We start from the raw sequence: 16,687 nt of genomic DNA on the forward strand, positions 1-16,687 counted from the left end.
TCCCAACTAACTGTTAAAACCTCAGATAGCAACCAGCCCTCTGCAGGGCTATTTTAACGATCTAAGCGCACGGCGTGAAGGGCATGGCGCAGGTGCGTTTAGGGTGTGTCCAAATCCACGTTTGCTAGTTTTGACGGCGGAAAAAAGGGTCCGTGCGCCAGGCGCATGGTTTAAAAGGGTTGTACTTCGTGGCTTAATTAATCATCAAGGTGTGTTTTGGGCGTAACATGCAATAAACCAATCAGAGTATCATCTCCCATTCCCTTTAAAAGCCAGGCGCGTATGTACCTTGGCACACTGCTATTATGATGGCGAAGAAACTGGTCTGCTTGAGCGTGAAGTGAAAGTGCGCGAGCAGATCATATCATATAATACTATTTCACATTGTAATTTTTATGTTTAATCTTTTGCATGTTTGTGTGCTGCTGCATGTCCCTGTGTGTGCGCCTAGACTCGCACTGTGCATGAATCTAGGCGCATTTTACGAATGCGCTGTAAAAATAACAATTAAATGATGCGCTATTGACTTTTAGACCAGGTTTTTGTTGGTCAACGGCGTGATCACTTCCCACTGCCTCAAGATAGCAATACGAGAATACAAGAATTCACCTGAACACACCTCTCTGTAAGACCAGCACGCCCATGGGCGCAAAGATGGGCGCAGGTGCATTTGCTATTTAAACGACGTGGGTGCTGGATGGTCTTAAAATAGCAAAGACACTTGCATCAAGCTTTGCGCCGCGCTGCGCCGGGTGCAAGATAGGGCCCCTGGACTTTTGTGAACTGGATCAGCCCCCCACAATCAGCCGGATACCACCCGTCCATGCACTCCCCTTTAACACACCACATACCAGCCCCTAATACCGCCACTTAGCTGAGAGGTAAGTAAGATAGTATGATAGTGTAGGCCTACTCACTGAGTCAAAAAGGCTGCCTGGCTTTTGATGGCAAGATGGCTAAAGGTTGAGGGTGGAGCATGGGTGTCATCAAGATGTCTTATTTCGTAAACAAGTGACAAGTCTATAAGTTAAGTTAAAGCTGCAATTTGTACACAGTATGCAGCTTGTGTTATAGTGGCATGTGGATAAATCAGAAAGCTATAGTATTATGTTTGCAAGTACCATAGCTTGCTAATAAATAACTAACATTAGGGAGCGGAACTTAAATGCGCTCTGTATGGTAGGATGGAGGTGGGCCATTAGGATGAAATTGGCCAGTATTCAGATGAGAGACAAACCAGTTGGCTAATCATGTGATCTTTCTCCTTTCTGTGGGCCGGTCAGCCAAAGACCAAGGATATGAATGGGCAGTATTCACATGAAAGACGGCCAATCATGTGATCTCTCTTCTCTCTATGGGCAAATCAAAATAATAATAATTAAAAAAAAGCTTTCGACCGGCGTGCAGCACATGCAGCCCACACAAATAGACTGGCCCACCGGGAAATCTCCCGGTACTCCCAACGGCCAATCCATGCCTGGCCCTTTTTATCAATTTAAGACACTTTAGTAATATCTTCCACGTTATAGTATACTCTTTGATTAAGGTTGGATTAAGGAGTCTCAAGGTTGTTGGTGCATTTCTTTACTTCCTTCCTCTCAGGGAACAGCTAATGGACCACAGAAAAGAGAACTTTTACTCTGAAAGGAGGTATTATTTTAGTTTTTCTGTCCTCTCCACAGGCAGAGACACTAGGCATGAATAATTACTGTCTGCTATGCAGTGGGCCCTTTTCTGTGGCAATATCAAGCTACATGGGCTAAGGTTGGCCACACGAATGCTGATTATGAGAACTGAATAGTAAATATTTTAAACACCAAAGAAACCCTTGTGCATGATTCAACCTTTCAGCTCCACAAGGTCAAAGCTAATTTGCAAGCCATGAAAAAGCATTTGGCAAATTTTAAAGAACTCAGTGGTGGTGGTGGTGGGGGGGGACTTATGACATTGCATAGACCTCTGATACTTAGCACAAGAGTTATTATAGCCATTAAGGATGGCTGGGCTATTGAAGCAGTGTGTGTGTTGGGCATACCTGCCAGCACTTCATTAATAAAGTGAATCACAGACTGCAGTTATGCATCAGTCCTGGCATTACACAGTCCAGATGAAAAACAGAGGAATCTCTTGCATACCTTTCCACTAGCTACACCACAAAGGTCGACAGCAGTTAGTATTAAAGGCATGGGTTACTGTCAAATTTACATTTCCCATTAGAACCGCTGAGTCTACAGTATCAAATATTTATTCATTAATATTCCTGCAAGGATGAGTAAATGCTTTCATTAAATGGTGCATTAGTGTATTTGCCACTAATACTCAATGTCACTAATATAGCAAAAGTAGACATAAAAAGCTGTTGTCAAATCATAAAATAACGTCAAATTTCGTTTCTCACAAACACCGAGAGGAGAACAACTCATTGTCAGAGAGAAAAAGTTGTTTTCAGCTCTGTGGCCATGTTGGTTGTCATCCAAATACAGAATATCTGTCTTACTCTTGGATTGTGCGGGATAATATCTTGTTGGTCAATAAAAGGCTTTTTTTTGGCATACCTGAAAACAAGTGAAAAGCACAAAAAAACACTAATTGCATCTGGACCTCACTGTTCTCTAAACTCATTCAGGTTTTTCCTGGCCAAAAAGCCCCCAAAATGGTTATATATGAGTAATGGGTAGTATCAAGCATTACTTATTTTTCAATTAATGAAAAATAATAATAATAATAATAATAATAATAATAATAATAATAATAATAATAATAATAATAATAATCATTTTCAATTAATATTAAGGACATTTTATGTTGAATTAATATAACATCCAGTTTGTTGGAACTCAAATTCACCCCGGCACCTTATGATAGTTCGACCTTATATTTCTATCGTAGAGAATATGTAGTCCATCAGCCTCACCTTGCTTTTCTATTAGCCTGTGGTTGCCGTGGTAGCTAACAGGGCTAAGCCAAAAAGACCTAGCTCTTATATCACAGAAGCTAAATTACGACTGAGGTCTTGGCACTGAAGATCTGGGAGACTCAGGACACTTTCTCATACAACAATAATCTAGTTTTGTTTTTAACAAACTATATTCTAATTCTCCAAATTACCTTTTTTACTGTCCATGTTTTTTTGTTTTTTTTTAGCCTGGATGAATAATATTAATGCAGCTGACATGGTTTAGCTGGGAAAAGGCGATCATCCATTAAATGAAAGCCAATACATTTTAATCTAGAGTCCCTCCTGTGACAAGATCTTGTATAACTGCTTTTTAATTTATTTATTTTTTTAACCACCAACTGCTTGTCTCTTCTCTGCCCACAGTTTCTTTTTGGAAGAAGCCTTAGTCTTAGTAGTCTCAGGTACGCTTGTGCTGTTTGGAAAAATCCAATGTGCTGATGAAGTACAAGAGAGGAAAGATGGGTGCACCTGAAAGAGCTCATCAAGTATATAATATGCTAATAATCTGCATACAGGCTGCAGAGCTGAACCTACACTGTCTATTTAATCTGCACAGGAAGACAACTTTATTAAAAAGACAAAATGTCATGGGGCTGGTACAGCTCCACAGTTGTTTGATTCCATCCTGAGCCTGTGAAAAGACCTGGTAATAAATCAAGTAGACACATGAAAGCAGATAGTGTAGTATCCAGTGACTAGGGATGCAGTGAAGGAGTCTGATACTTAGATTCCCTGAAGATATACACTAAGAGGCTCAGCTTCTCTTGTGTCTCTGCACTACACAAACAGACATCAGAGAAGAATTGAGACATGCTGATGAGGAATATTCAACAACACGTGGAAGCCTGTTATCTAAAAGGGTCTTCAAAGAGATGTGAGGGTAGAAGAGAAGAAGCGGGTGAGAGAAAAGTGAAACAAAAGCTTTCGATAGAAAAATGTAGAGGGGCAGTCGAGACTCCTAAGAACTTTAATTCAGAGAAAGCAGCGGTAAATAGAGGAAATTATTCTGAGTGAATCTGATTCGCGCCATGAAGTTGAGAGGGAGCAAACAAAAAGCAGAGACAAGACAGAAGCTAAACTCTGCAACATTTATAGAAAACGGACACATTAATGAAATTGAATAAAGCTGCTAGAGAGAACTGGATAAAAAAGTGCAGAGAACTTAGGACAAAGAGAAGAGATCAGTGTCTTGATTTGTTCATATTAATATTTTATTTGAATTCTACTGGAGGTTGAATGCTTATGTTTTGTACTGTTTAGTGAGAAAATGTACAGCGTTAAATGTTATCAAATAGAAAGAAACATTTTTATGTGCTTATTAGAAATTGTGAGTTTACACAGTCATCTTGTCACAAACTTATAAAAATGTTTAGAAACCATGATTGAGATGATATATGAGTGAGCAAGCTCATTTGCATATAGCCTATCACAGCACATTAATTTCAAATTGACATGTCACTCAAAAACTGTGATTGACATATCACTCTACTGTAGCAGACATGGTGCCATGTCAGCATTATTGACATTGTGTTGCAGCATGCAACTAGAAAGAATCACTAGATGGACTGCAATTCAATCAAACAATTGTAATGTCTTAGGTCTTTGTCCAACTGTGCAAACCTTTGTGTGATTAAGTGAGCCACTTAGTCACATGAGAGCTTTTGAAACAGGGTGAAAGTAATCAGGATATTTTACCACTTCCTTTCCAGCTACTAAGATAACTAAAGTTGAGTCAAACAAAGAGAGTCTAACTTGGTTGCCTTTGAGTTATGAAGGTATATCTTAAAATAAATTATGTAAAATAAAAACCCACAATCTGTACATTCACCATGCATGTTTGTATTATACAGATATCCTTTGGAGGATTAATAGGCTAGAGCAACTATATCTTCCCAGAAGTTTGTGATATCCATTCCATCTCTCTATCTATTTAATGCCACTTGTGCCGCTCATCTGTGTTGCAATGATTCCAAAACCGGCATGTCCTCCAGCTCCTCCTAATGGATCCTGAGGCTCTCAAAATCCAGGTGGGATATATAATCCCTCTGGCATGTTGTGAGTCTGCCCCACAGTCTCTTCCTAGTTGGATGTACTATAGAGTCTCCATAGAGAGGCTTCCTGTGGGCATCTTGGTAAGATGCCCAAACCAACTCAACTGACTTTTAAATACAGAGCCAGTTAGATTGGAACACCTGCAGAGGGGGATATATTGATCAGATGTTTGAATTAACTCAACTTCCTCCTTTTAATGCAAACATACACTCTGCAAAGGGGAATCATGTCAGCCATTTGACTACCCAAAACTAGTGATTATGGAGGATGGTTGGGGCAAAGATAGTAAGCTAGTAGGTAGTAAATCGAAGACAGCATACAAAATAGGACAATAGAACTAATGTAAGCAAAGATGCTAATGCAACTGTACAAGACTAGATTACTCATAACTACGGCCCAAGCATTTATATTCCCGTCGTAAAACCCCACAAGACACCAAGAGAAGGTTTTGAAGAACAAGTTTTGAAGGACACGCGTGCCCTTAAATTATTGGATGTACAAACTTCTATAAACCCTGAAGACTGGTTCAATGGTCAACTACCACAACTAAATCTGCATTGCTTCTTCTGAATCTGAGGCTTGACAATCGCAGTCTTTTTTCAGCACACTGGCACAAGCACACTTGGAGAACACTTCCAGACCTGTTTTTAAAAGAAATGGGAACCACCACTGTTCATCTGTTAGTCCATAGATGCTGTCCTCAACCTCCATGCAACATTAAAGAGGCATGTCAACTAAGAGAGCAAAACTATATTCAGAAATTTCACCACCTCAGGGTACATTTCATCCATCTGGCATTTTAAACTGCAGGGCTTTTTGACAACCTCAGTGACCTATACCAGAAGGAAGGGCAAGGCTTCCCCTAGGTGTTTTAACTCTGCCTCCAATGTGTTGGCAACATTCTCAAGTTCTTCAAATTGTTCCTTTTATCACCCAGGTCAGCAGTATTTCTTCCCGTTGATGACATCTTTCTGGACACAACCAGCAGGTTCTTGGGTTGCTGCCATGACAGGCACCAGTGACCTTCCGGTGACAACTGGGAGTCGCCTACACAATGGGCCCAATGGACTCTAATACCCTATATATCTAATGTCCCCAACCTTGCCCAAGATGCAGCAAATATTCCTCCAGAGGTATGTAGCTGGTATCCCTCCATGTCCAACAAAAGATTCAGCTTCTTCCTCAGCAGTAAAGTGACACTCACCCTCCAAGGAGCCAGTTTTTGTAGCATACAGTCAACATAGCGAGACTGCCACCTTTACCTACAGGATGAGGATGATTTAATTTATACTGTATATCAGTGATTTTAAAGTTTAAATCCATAACCATAACTCTCTGCCACTGTCAGCCTCTGCAGGGATGAGAGGTGCAGGAAATATGAGAAAACCTCAGTACTGTAAACCTCCCCAGCATTTCTTTTTCAGCTTTATTGACATCAATTTATTCATATTTTATGGTATAATTCTCTAAGCTTTAGGTAAACAACATTCATATTATTGAGAAATAGATTCTCTAAGAACATCATATAGCAGTATGATGCCCATGTGATGGCTACTGAGTTAACTCTCTGAAAAAGCTTTTTAAGTCAGAAATCTCTAAGCTTGAACACAGCATTAGAAGTCATGATGAGACATCTCCAGTGGCCAGACATTTTCAGTTGGACATGACATTTGCTTCTTTGAGGTTTCAGGGCACAGGCGATGCCAAGTCTTTGGAATGCCAAGGGGACAGTGGATGGGGTATTTGAACAGCTAGACTCTTTTTGAATACAATGATCTGGAGTGTTTTAGAGACTGTTACAATCGGAATAATGTCCTTATTGTTAAAAAAACAAAACAAGTAAATGTCAATGGACATGCATGTCATTGTCATGCCCAAGACAGTTTATATTTACTAAAAGGGTAAAAAGAAAAAAAAGGTAGAAAATGCAGTATTAGAAGATAGGAGGAATTTTAAAGCATGTTGATCATTAGATATTTTTGCCAGTTCTTAGTTTCTCCATGTTTCATTGTGCCCACATGAGGCAGAAACGCTGACGTTTGAGGAAGTGAAATAGCCGAGAGAGAATTAATAGGACGGAGGAGACACGAAAGTAAGAGGAAAGCGGGGATATACAGTAGCATGTTGAGAGGGCTGTGGAGATTCATGGGGTGGGGTACTGTACCTCTGTTGCCAGTGACTGTGGGGTCTGAGGCGTGGGTGTCTAATAGAGCGGTAGGATCTGGAAGGATGGGAGGTAGGGGGGGAGTGGTGGATGGAGGCAGAGTTGTGGGGACGTCTGGTGGAGAGGAAAGACAGACACATATACACAAAACAATACAACAACAACAAAAAATGAATTCACATGGGGGCAGTTAGGTACTTTAAAATAGCAACACAAATTTGCAAAACATTATATAGTGATGGGAAACAAAAAAGGGCAAAATGATGACACAATTCAAAGGATATACATACGATTGAAAACACACAACAATGAATTACTGTTGATGCAAAGTGTTGCATCACACAACATACATTAATTCAATTGCTGATCTTTTTTGTGGCCTCTCATTTGATTGACTTTTAATTACAATATTCGCTTTAGGATCAATATTCATAAGTCATATTTGAGAGACAAACACATAGTTAAATAGCTGAACGTCTCACACGCACTTTTGTGTTATAACCATATAGCATGTACTATATCATCAACGAAAAGACAGGAGTAGATTTTGGCTGTATTAAGACTTTTTCTGCATGGGTGGGAATAGCCTGTGGGTGTATCTTAGGCAAAGTGCAACATCTGAATAACAGTGATGCCGTATGCACTTAAAGTGTAACGGAAGAAACATTTGTTGACATCTTCATGTTATGTTTAAGTCCTAATCCTCGATATTTTCCTCGTTGTTTTGATTTAAAATGTTCTGTCTTGGAATGTGAGGGTCATTTCTGTAGCAAGAGATCAGGATTAACCCACAATCTGCTAATGTTGGCTGACATCTGTGAGGATAGATCCTGCACTGGGAACCTCTCCACACCAAATGAAGAAAGTCATTTGACAAATGATCTGTGCCAATTATCCATGTTTGCAAGGACATTTTCAGGAGAAGGTTGCAAAGCCATCATTACCATGCTCTGTTTTTGACTTCTCACTACAGGATCATGGTAAAAATGCTTCATGCGAAGGCAGTGTTTCTCATTGTCACATGTTGAAACAACAGGAAAAATGGGACTAAAACATTGTGTGACAAAGTTAATGAGGTTAGACTACCGCCTTGGCTTTTATGTTTGTGTCATTTTGCTTTTTATGGTGAGCTTGAGGCTTTTAATTGGCTGTGGTACTCTTTCTCAGGGCCAACTGTCCTGTGTGTCTCGGTGACATTTCAGCCTAAGCATGAATTACTAAGCAGCTAAGTGTCTTCGGGAAAGAGGGTAGAGAGAAAATGTCTCCTCGTTGGAGGGGAACCATTAAAAAGGTATTTTCAAAGAATTATGGCGGCACTTGTGAAAGGCTAAAAGGTGTGCTAATCACTAATGAAGGGTAGGAACAGACTAGGTGCCATTTCAAAATAACATGTAATGAATAGGACTCTTTGACCCTCCCATACCCAATTGCCTTTTTTGTGGCGTATAATTTGTCAGTTAAATAACATCACTGTCATTATGTGCATTGGTTATTCTTGTTGTTACATTCAGCTGGCATTTAAAGGAATTGTTAGGTGCACGCAGACACCCTGGCATGTGGGACACTCATTAAACCAGCTCAAACTACTCACTGGCAATTAGGTGAGGGGTTATTGGAGGGGTAAATAGGAAGTGCAAAATTAAACTTTTAAGCTTTACTGTTAGTAATACAGGGCCCTGATATACCGATTTGAGTGGACTATTACATTACTAAAAGAGATAATAACATTATTTTTATTTTCCCTTGGATGATTCTAATCAATATGCTGCTATATGTCCCTTTTTAACTCTGGTAATCAGATTCAGACATGGGTATGCAGCCTTCTTACCTTGTACACTTCACATTTCTCTCCACTTTTAATACAGCCTTCACACAGGATTTGAATTTGAAGGAAAAATAAAATAATATAAATAATATAAAATATCAGATGGTATGTATCACTCGTCATTGCTGACCTGTGTTGTGGCTTTCAGTGTAAATATGGCACCTTGGACATACATTATTTAACTAAATATCTTAGTAATGTAACTGCTAGTCTATATCCTTGACATTCCACTTCCGGGATTGCTCCGTCCGGATTTCACTTATTTAGGCCGGATATCTGTTGTCTTGGGCTTCCTTTGTATTGGCATTTTAAACTCCATCGATTTATGAGGACTATGGTTGATCTTTTCTCAGATCTCTACAAGGTAAATCCAGACAGCTAGCTAGACTATCTGTCCAATCTGAGTATTCTGTTGCATGACTAAAACAACTTTTAAACGTACACGTTCCACCAAAACAAGTTCCTTCCAAGCCTATTTTGCAGAGGCACCGCAGCTTTTCTCCGGTGCTTAGCACCGCCCAAGACGATTGTGATTGGTTTAAAGAAATGCCAAAAAACCAGAGCACGTTTTCCTCCCATCCCCGAATACTGTGTGGAGTAGACACTCCTCCAAAGCGCGCTGGAGGAGTGTCTGGCAAAGCGAGACTATGTAACTGCAAACATTGTTATTACTACATTTGGGATGGTTTGAATTTAAGGTCTTCATACAGTATATACAAAAATGCAAGCAAATGTAAATCTGTCTTGTACCAGTAACTTCTGCACAAAATGAGTATGAAATCAAAAAATACAGTTTGACAACAGCCTTACTAATTCAGAGAAGTCAAGTTTGAGTTGTATAACATTGGGATTTTACCTTGTCCTTACCCAGTTTAATTTCACTCAGCAGAACCTACATTGGCTGCTAGCTGAAGATCACATTGTAAGCCATTAAAATACCTTTAATTTAGAAGATAGCATTCTATTTATATGGCATTTACAATCTTATTTTGATACATGGATCTTATAAAGTGCTTGACTTTCAACAATGCATTTGTGTAATGACATGGCTAAAGTCAAGATTCTGCTAAGAGCCATTCTGTGGGTTTTTTGTTGGAGAAAGAAAATAACCTGCATGCGTTATTTCTGTTTTCTAATCACAGGCCACCCTTGCTAGCATACTGTACGTTCCACGTGGATGCGCACATGGTTCAGTTCAAGTGGATGCGCAAAATATACATTAGCTTTTACTGTGATGTTTCATAAAATGTAAATTACAGAATTGGGATTTATATAAGTACACTTATTTATATGGCACACTAGGGAGGAAAAAAAATATTATTTGATATATACATTTGTATAATATATATCGAAGAATGTTTTATTTATTATTTTTAATTTAATGCCACAAATGCTACACAACATACAGTAACAAATGGCACACACACACTATATATATATATATATATATATATATATATATATATATATATATATATATATATATATATATATCAAATAATATTTTTTTTCCCCTCACCCAGTGTGCCATTTGTTACTTTACAGTATGTTATGTAGCATTTGTGGCATTACATTTCAACATTCCTGATTTCAGAGGTTTTCACATATTGCTGTGGCCTTGGCTATGACCATCAGAAAGCACTTCATGAACTATTGACGGTAACTTGGTTGCATCCTTTATCGGCTCCACATCTGGTTATTACTGTACATCCACCAAGGGCAGTCAAGAACGTACTAGAAATCACTCCAGCTCTGGCTATCGGCCATGGCTTAATCTCTCATGTTCATCAGATGTGCTTTTAAATAAGAGAGCAAATGAAACACCCCCCTAGGTTTCGTGTAATGTTAATAATGTAATATTTTATTGATCCACTTAGGGAAATTCTCTTTTACCTCCAGTCGTATGGTCTCTCTGGCCAAAAACTACCTGCCTCTTTATCCCTCATCACTCACTACCTTAAAACAGAAGGGGAAGAGATGTGTCACTGCTCTGCTTTTTTTTAAAAGCATTATTACTTTATGCCAAGAGACAAATGGCAGAGGGGAAACGGAAGCTAGGAAGAGTTATCTATTTTCCTTCACACTGAGTCCCTTTATCCCCCACCTCCTCTGGCGTTACTAGGAATTACTTATCCTTCCTGACAACGCAGCACTAAATTCTGCCTCCCTCACACATTTCCCTCATGGTGTATATGTGTGTGTGTGTGTGTGTGTGTGTGTGTGTGTGTGTGTGTGTGTGTGTATGTGTGTGTGTGTGTGTGTGTGTGTGTGTGTGTGTGTATGTATGTGTGTGTGATCTGAGAGGATCTGGGATGCAGGTTTATTTAAGGAAAGGCGTTGGTGGCATTTGTGTCACCTAAGACCCTTATTCTCCCAGTGAGAGATAGTACCACTAATCACTCTTAGCACTGATGCTGTATGCAGATCAGGATGTATTATAATCCTGTTTTTTGCAATGGAGTTTGGTGCTTGTGTCTGTGAGGTTCATACTTTCTACTATTTATTTGTAGCATTATTGGAGTCCAAGGCATCCTCTTGCAGCTTTTTCTCATTTGAAAGGTACTTTATCTGTATGTTTTGTCATATGAGTAACTGATGAAGATTTCTCTTTGTTTCTTTACCTTTGGACATGATTACATGAAAAACAATTACCCATATATCAGTCATCTTTAAACTCACCATAGACGTAGAGTACATATTCAGCACTGCTGGTCCCTAGGTGGTTGCCGGCTTCGCAGCGGTAGGTGCCGTTGTCTGTCTTGTTGAGTGAAGTAAAGGTGAGCTCCCTCCCCTCTACAATCATCCTGTCCAGGTCAGGAAGTTCACTCCCGTCCTTTGTCCACATCACAGGATCTGGCCTGGGAGGTTAGAGGATATAAAAGAGAAACAAGGCATGCTTCATGTTCCTGTCTGAAGCATTTAAAAGGCTGACATCAACTAACAGAAGTTGAGTGACTTACGAAGGGTTTCCTTTGGACACACACTCCAGCTTTAAGTACTGACCCTCCTGAGGGACTGCAAGGGAGTGGATGATCTGCACACGTGGAGCATCTAGGACAGACAGAGAAGGCTCAAAGTGAGGGCTGACAATAGGGAATATATTCATATTAAAGTTACCATCCCATTTTTATCTTGCTATTGTGTTATAATTTAATGATTTACTAAAATATTCTTATTTAAGTGGTAAAAAAGCATGAACCAAAAAAAAGGTCATTCTCATTGAATTTTCCTTGAACAAAATCCTATAATTTTCTAAATATTAATGAAATAAAATTATTTAAGATGTCACCCTGTGACAGGTTTTGATAAAATATAAGATGAAAAAGAACTGTAATTTTTGATCTTTCATTTTAAGAACATTGTCGTGATTCAAACACAGCACCTGGAGTTTGTAATTTGAGTTTTTCATGGATGATAAATTATTAAATTTGCTTTTTTGGAGCTAACAGGATTCTGCAGCTATAAAAGCATCCGTAGCTACTTCCTCTTTCTATCTATTTTTCTTTTCCGCTTCTGTCTGTACACTCCATGTGTTTGTGTTTGAGTGTGTGCATATCTTAGTGTGTACACTCACAGTGGACCTCCAGTACTTCAGTAGCCTGCTGTGGTGTCTGTGTGAGTGCCACATGGTCCACTCTGCAGGTGTAGGCCACTCCATCATCATTTCTGTCCACATGCAGCTGCAGAGAGCTCCGCACCGTAAATGTCTTCCCACTTGCATTCACCTCTTTGGCACCTTTGGAGAAAGTTGCATACTGTCACAGGTGCAGCACAATTATCTTGCAAGGAGTGAGGGCCACACATCAAATGATGTCCCTGTGTTCAGCTTAGCCCTGCTTTACATCCACAGCCAGACTACACCAGGGTCTTCTATACATATAGACAAGGGCCTAGCATGCAATGTAACAAGCACCTAAATGGAAATTCTACAGTATCTTTACATTGATATCTTCATTATAGTTATTGCCCATGTTAGGGGAATTATGCATGCCTTTATTCCTGTAAACATTCTGCAATGAAATAGCTTTAAACAAAAGAATGAATAATTAAACACATGATCAAACGAGAAAAAACAGCCCAGCTCACATTACACATCTCCCTGGATGCTGCTTTGGCATCTCTACAGCACATGTCCAATTCTTGGCAGGACTCTTAACAAAACCCACCTGCCTCACCTCTAGGTCGGGGACTCTTTGAATGTAATGTGTATATTTACACCGTAGGCCTTTTTGACCACCTCTGGCCTCCCCTACCATGTCTGCCTGGGGCTTCACTGCTCCCACACAAAGTCTAAATCTCACCAAACACGTTTCTCTTTTTCTAATCCTTCTACCTGACAACCACTTCCAGCCTCATTAGGACAAAAACATTACCAGGGCCAATCAGACGTTTGCCAATAACTTCAATCAGCCTTGTTGCAAAGTATCATTATGCACAGTCCTCTCCATCTGTACAACCTGCTCTCAGAGCTAACCCTGCAACACCTGCCTTGTAATACCAACCAAACAGCTGATCCACCTCTCTGCACCCATCAACACCCCAATCATTGCCAAGGCATTGGAGAACTACTCCAACCCAGCTTCCTTAAATCATCTACATGATGTCCTAAAATTTGGCTTGCTCCTTGATCACATCATTCCACTTATTGCCTCATTAGCCTCCCCAATGATGTGGGCCTTAGTTAAGCCAAATGTATTTGATTAAAGTTCCACGACCCTCATGACACCAATCTTTGACCACGACATTAGTGTCCTTGAAAACTTATTGGCTTGCAATAAATCATCATCCCTAAAGGCAGTGATGCCTACTAGTCACAAAGTTGACCCCGCACTGCTTTCATCCTCCGTCCCCGTCACACTGTACTTGAGCTTGACACTCCTGGTCCTCCACTCCTCCTACCTGGTCAGAGTGCCCTGCGCACAGTCCAGATGAACAGAGTTTTCAACATCATACTGCCTACCTAAGAATCTGCACAAATTCATATCTAATAATTTAAGAACTGTGGCTGTGTTCAGGTACCAGACAACATTTGATGATGCCAATTTTTGATGAAGCCTCAGCCTACGCACATCACATGAATGTTCTCCTAAATTCATAGACTGTTAAGTATGCGTTATGTAATACAAATGACCATCCTCCTCCAGACTACACACTTACACCAACATTTACAACTCACCACCGCCAGATCTGCTTTAACCTACTAGCTGTAACTTAAGTGCTTACATGTATCCACCACCAAGCAAGCATTTACCCAACAGATTCTTCTTTTCAATCACATCTGCTCAGCCAGTGTTTTGGGGGTGGTTGGTTTGCTCACATCATGCCAGCAGCCAGTATTTGAAATCACATCAAGCTTGCTCATCCACACTCCTACAGGATATTTTTCAGAAGAGGAAAAAATACTATAATATTGTATTTAGCTGTCCAGGCTCTGCATTTAGGTGTTGCCCTGGTTTGTAAAATTGTGTCCCTTTTTCTTTTCTCATCATTGCAAATTCAAGAAAGCATCAGTGTATGTAGAGTCTCATGCTCTCTCTCTCATGCTGGCCAGCTTTGTTTGCATCTCCTAAAAAGACTGTTTACGCTCCATATCCTTTTCTCCTCTGCGCTCATCTGCTCCACTTTCTAAGCATTCTACCCCACTGTCTCCTCTCCCTCTCCATTCTGCCAATCAACTATTCCGCTCAGTCACTTCCCGCCTCCCCTAGAGATGAATGACTGACAGGTCTGCAGTGTTAGCAACATCCACCCAGACAACAAGATAGAGGGAAATGGCTGGATTTCTTCACAAAGAAGAAACTGCAGGAGACAAGGGAGAGTGAGAAAAAGTGGAGTGCTGGAGAGAGAGGACATCACATTTTTAATATCAAAGCATGTTTAGCAGTTGCAAACATTCTCCTGCTATTTCTATTAGTTATTTCACCTCCTCATAGACTGCCTCTCCCTGCCTCTTAAATGTGTCTTTCTCCTTCTGTCTGCAGAAGGTTCCTTCCACAGATATACTGTTTTCAATCACCCTATCTTTCTTTGAGTCTGTTTCCTCTATTCCCCTGTTAATATTTGTATTTTATTGTTGAGGTTAGTATCGGGGTCAATGAATAGTTGGTTAAACTGACTTGCACCAAAGAAAGGTTCAATTACACACCGACGTAACTGAAAAATAAATTTTCAAAAAGGTTATGTGACATTTTCTACTTCACAGCTGTTTCTAAGTCAACTATATTTTTGTCTTGGCACAAGTTTGAAAAGTGGATAATAACTTATAGTGTTTTTATTATTTTTAAAGTATGTCAATTCAAAACACATTGACTGAATGAATCATCCTGAATTGTGCAGTTTGATTGTGCTCATGTCACATGTTATGCCGTTCAAGACCAGAATTTAAGTACTTCAATCAATGTAATGGGCACTCAGAGATGCCCTGGTAGAAACTAACCTAATGTTCTGTCTGTACTTAAACTCCTCTATTTGTTATTTTAGGTTGGCTTTCAGCAAAAAAACAACAAGATTATTTCTCAAAGTGAGTTCATACATTTTTTATCTAAGAGGCTCCTTATTGTAAATGTGCTCCGCTCCAAAATAAAACTATCGGAGAGATCGTGAAACTCACTTCCTATATAATTCTGCTTTGTGATTTCAATGTCTGTAGACCCATTTAGACAAGATGTCTTGTCTCATGGCAATTTCAATGGACTCTCTGATTGCCTCTGTGTGATTCAGGGTAAAACGTGCTTGCACAAAGTTTGAGTTCGTTAATATCGTTATTTGGTCCAAAGGCTTCTTAGATCCACATTGAGAACATAATAACAGGTGTCTAACAGCAAGCAATACCTCATTGTAAAAGTGCGTCAACCTGTATGGCTTCTATATGGTTGTGTGTGTGTGTGTGTGTGTGTGTGTGTGTGTGTGTGTGTGTGTGCACAAAAGTGTGTGTGCATGTGTGTGGGTGAGAGAAGGTATAATTGGGCTATAAATATCTTATCACATTTTAAGTGCAGCTGAAAGAAGCAGCTGACATTGTGCTGCCATTAAAGCTCAGAGTTGTCAATTTTATAGCAGCTACTGAGTTACTTTAAGCTGTTGGTAACTTCACATGACTCTTGCTTTCTCTGTGTTAGAACTTTAATACACGCTACAGTGTTTCTCTCAGTACTCATATCAAACTCTCTCTCTCAAAAAAAGTCAATCATGGAGTCTTCCTTTTGCAGCCTTTCTATGTGGTTTACGCCAAAAGAAAATATTAGAAGTGAGTTTTTCAAATATAGGATAGAGGCATTTTTACAGTTTATAAAAGAGACAAAACCCAGCTTGAATTTTCTTTGCATTTTTATTTTAACTGGCAAGCAAATTAAAAATGCATCTTCTTTATGCTCTTGAGCCTGCCATCATGAATGTACTGTATATACATTGTAAGTGCAGCCAGCAGAAACCCCATGTGTATTGTCTAAAACTGCCCTCTCACATTATACTGTTATTACATCTCTCGCAGCTCTCTTATTTCTACACAATCTACATGATTTACTAAAGAATTGTTGGGGTATGCAGCATATCCAAAAACAGTCTCTGTCAACGTGTGCATTTAAAAAAAAAAATTCTAAATACAAAAGATGCATACCATCCTACCATATTCACCTGTGGAACCTCTCCTTCACAAAAAGCCTGGCAGTATTTGGCTGTGTTCACGGCA

General features: G+C 39.6%; 1 protein-coding gene across 5 annotated transcripts in view; it reads right to left on the minus strand.

Annotated features, from left to right (window-relative positions):
- The window catches only part of cadm2a (cell adhesion molecule 2a), a 230,508-nt gene that overhangs the window by 13,170 nt on the left and 200,651 nt on the right, over positions 1 to 16,687 (minus strand). For 4 of the 5 annotated variants that reach the window (XM_031319909.2, XM_031319908.2, XM_036008601.1 and 1 more), the window contains 4 exons: positions 12,575 to 12,736; positions 11,961 to 12,051; positions 11,680 to 11,858; positions 7,176 to 7,289 (listed from right to left, as the gene is read on the minus strand). In XM_031319909.2, the coding sequence (XP_031175769.1) occupies positions 7,176 to 7,289; positions 11,680 to 11,858; positions 11,961 to 12,051; positions 12,575 to 12,736 (546 nt within the window). The remainder of the gene's footprint in view (positions 1 to 7,175; positions 7,290 to 11,679; positions 11,859 to 11,960; positions 12,052 to 12,574; positions 12,737 to 16,687) is intronic. The other variant, XM_031319910.2, reaches the window with a different exon arrangement.

The sequence above is a fragment of the Sander lucioperca genome, chromosome 13 (genome assembly GCF_008315115.2).
Source record: "Sander lucioperca isolate FBNREF2018 chromosome 13, SLUC_FBN_1.2, whole genome shotgun sequence".
In the NCBI taxonomy this organism is placed as follows: domain Eukaryota; kingdom Metazoa; phylum Chordata; class Actinopteri; order Perciformes; family Percidae; genus Sander; species Sander lucioperca.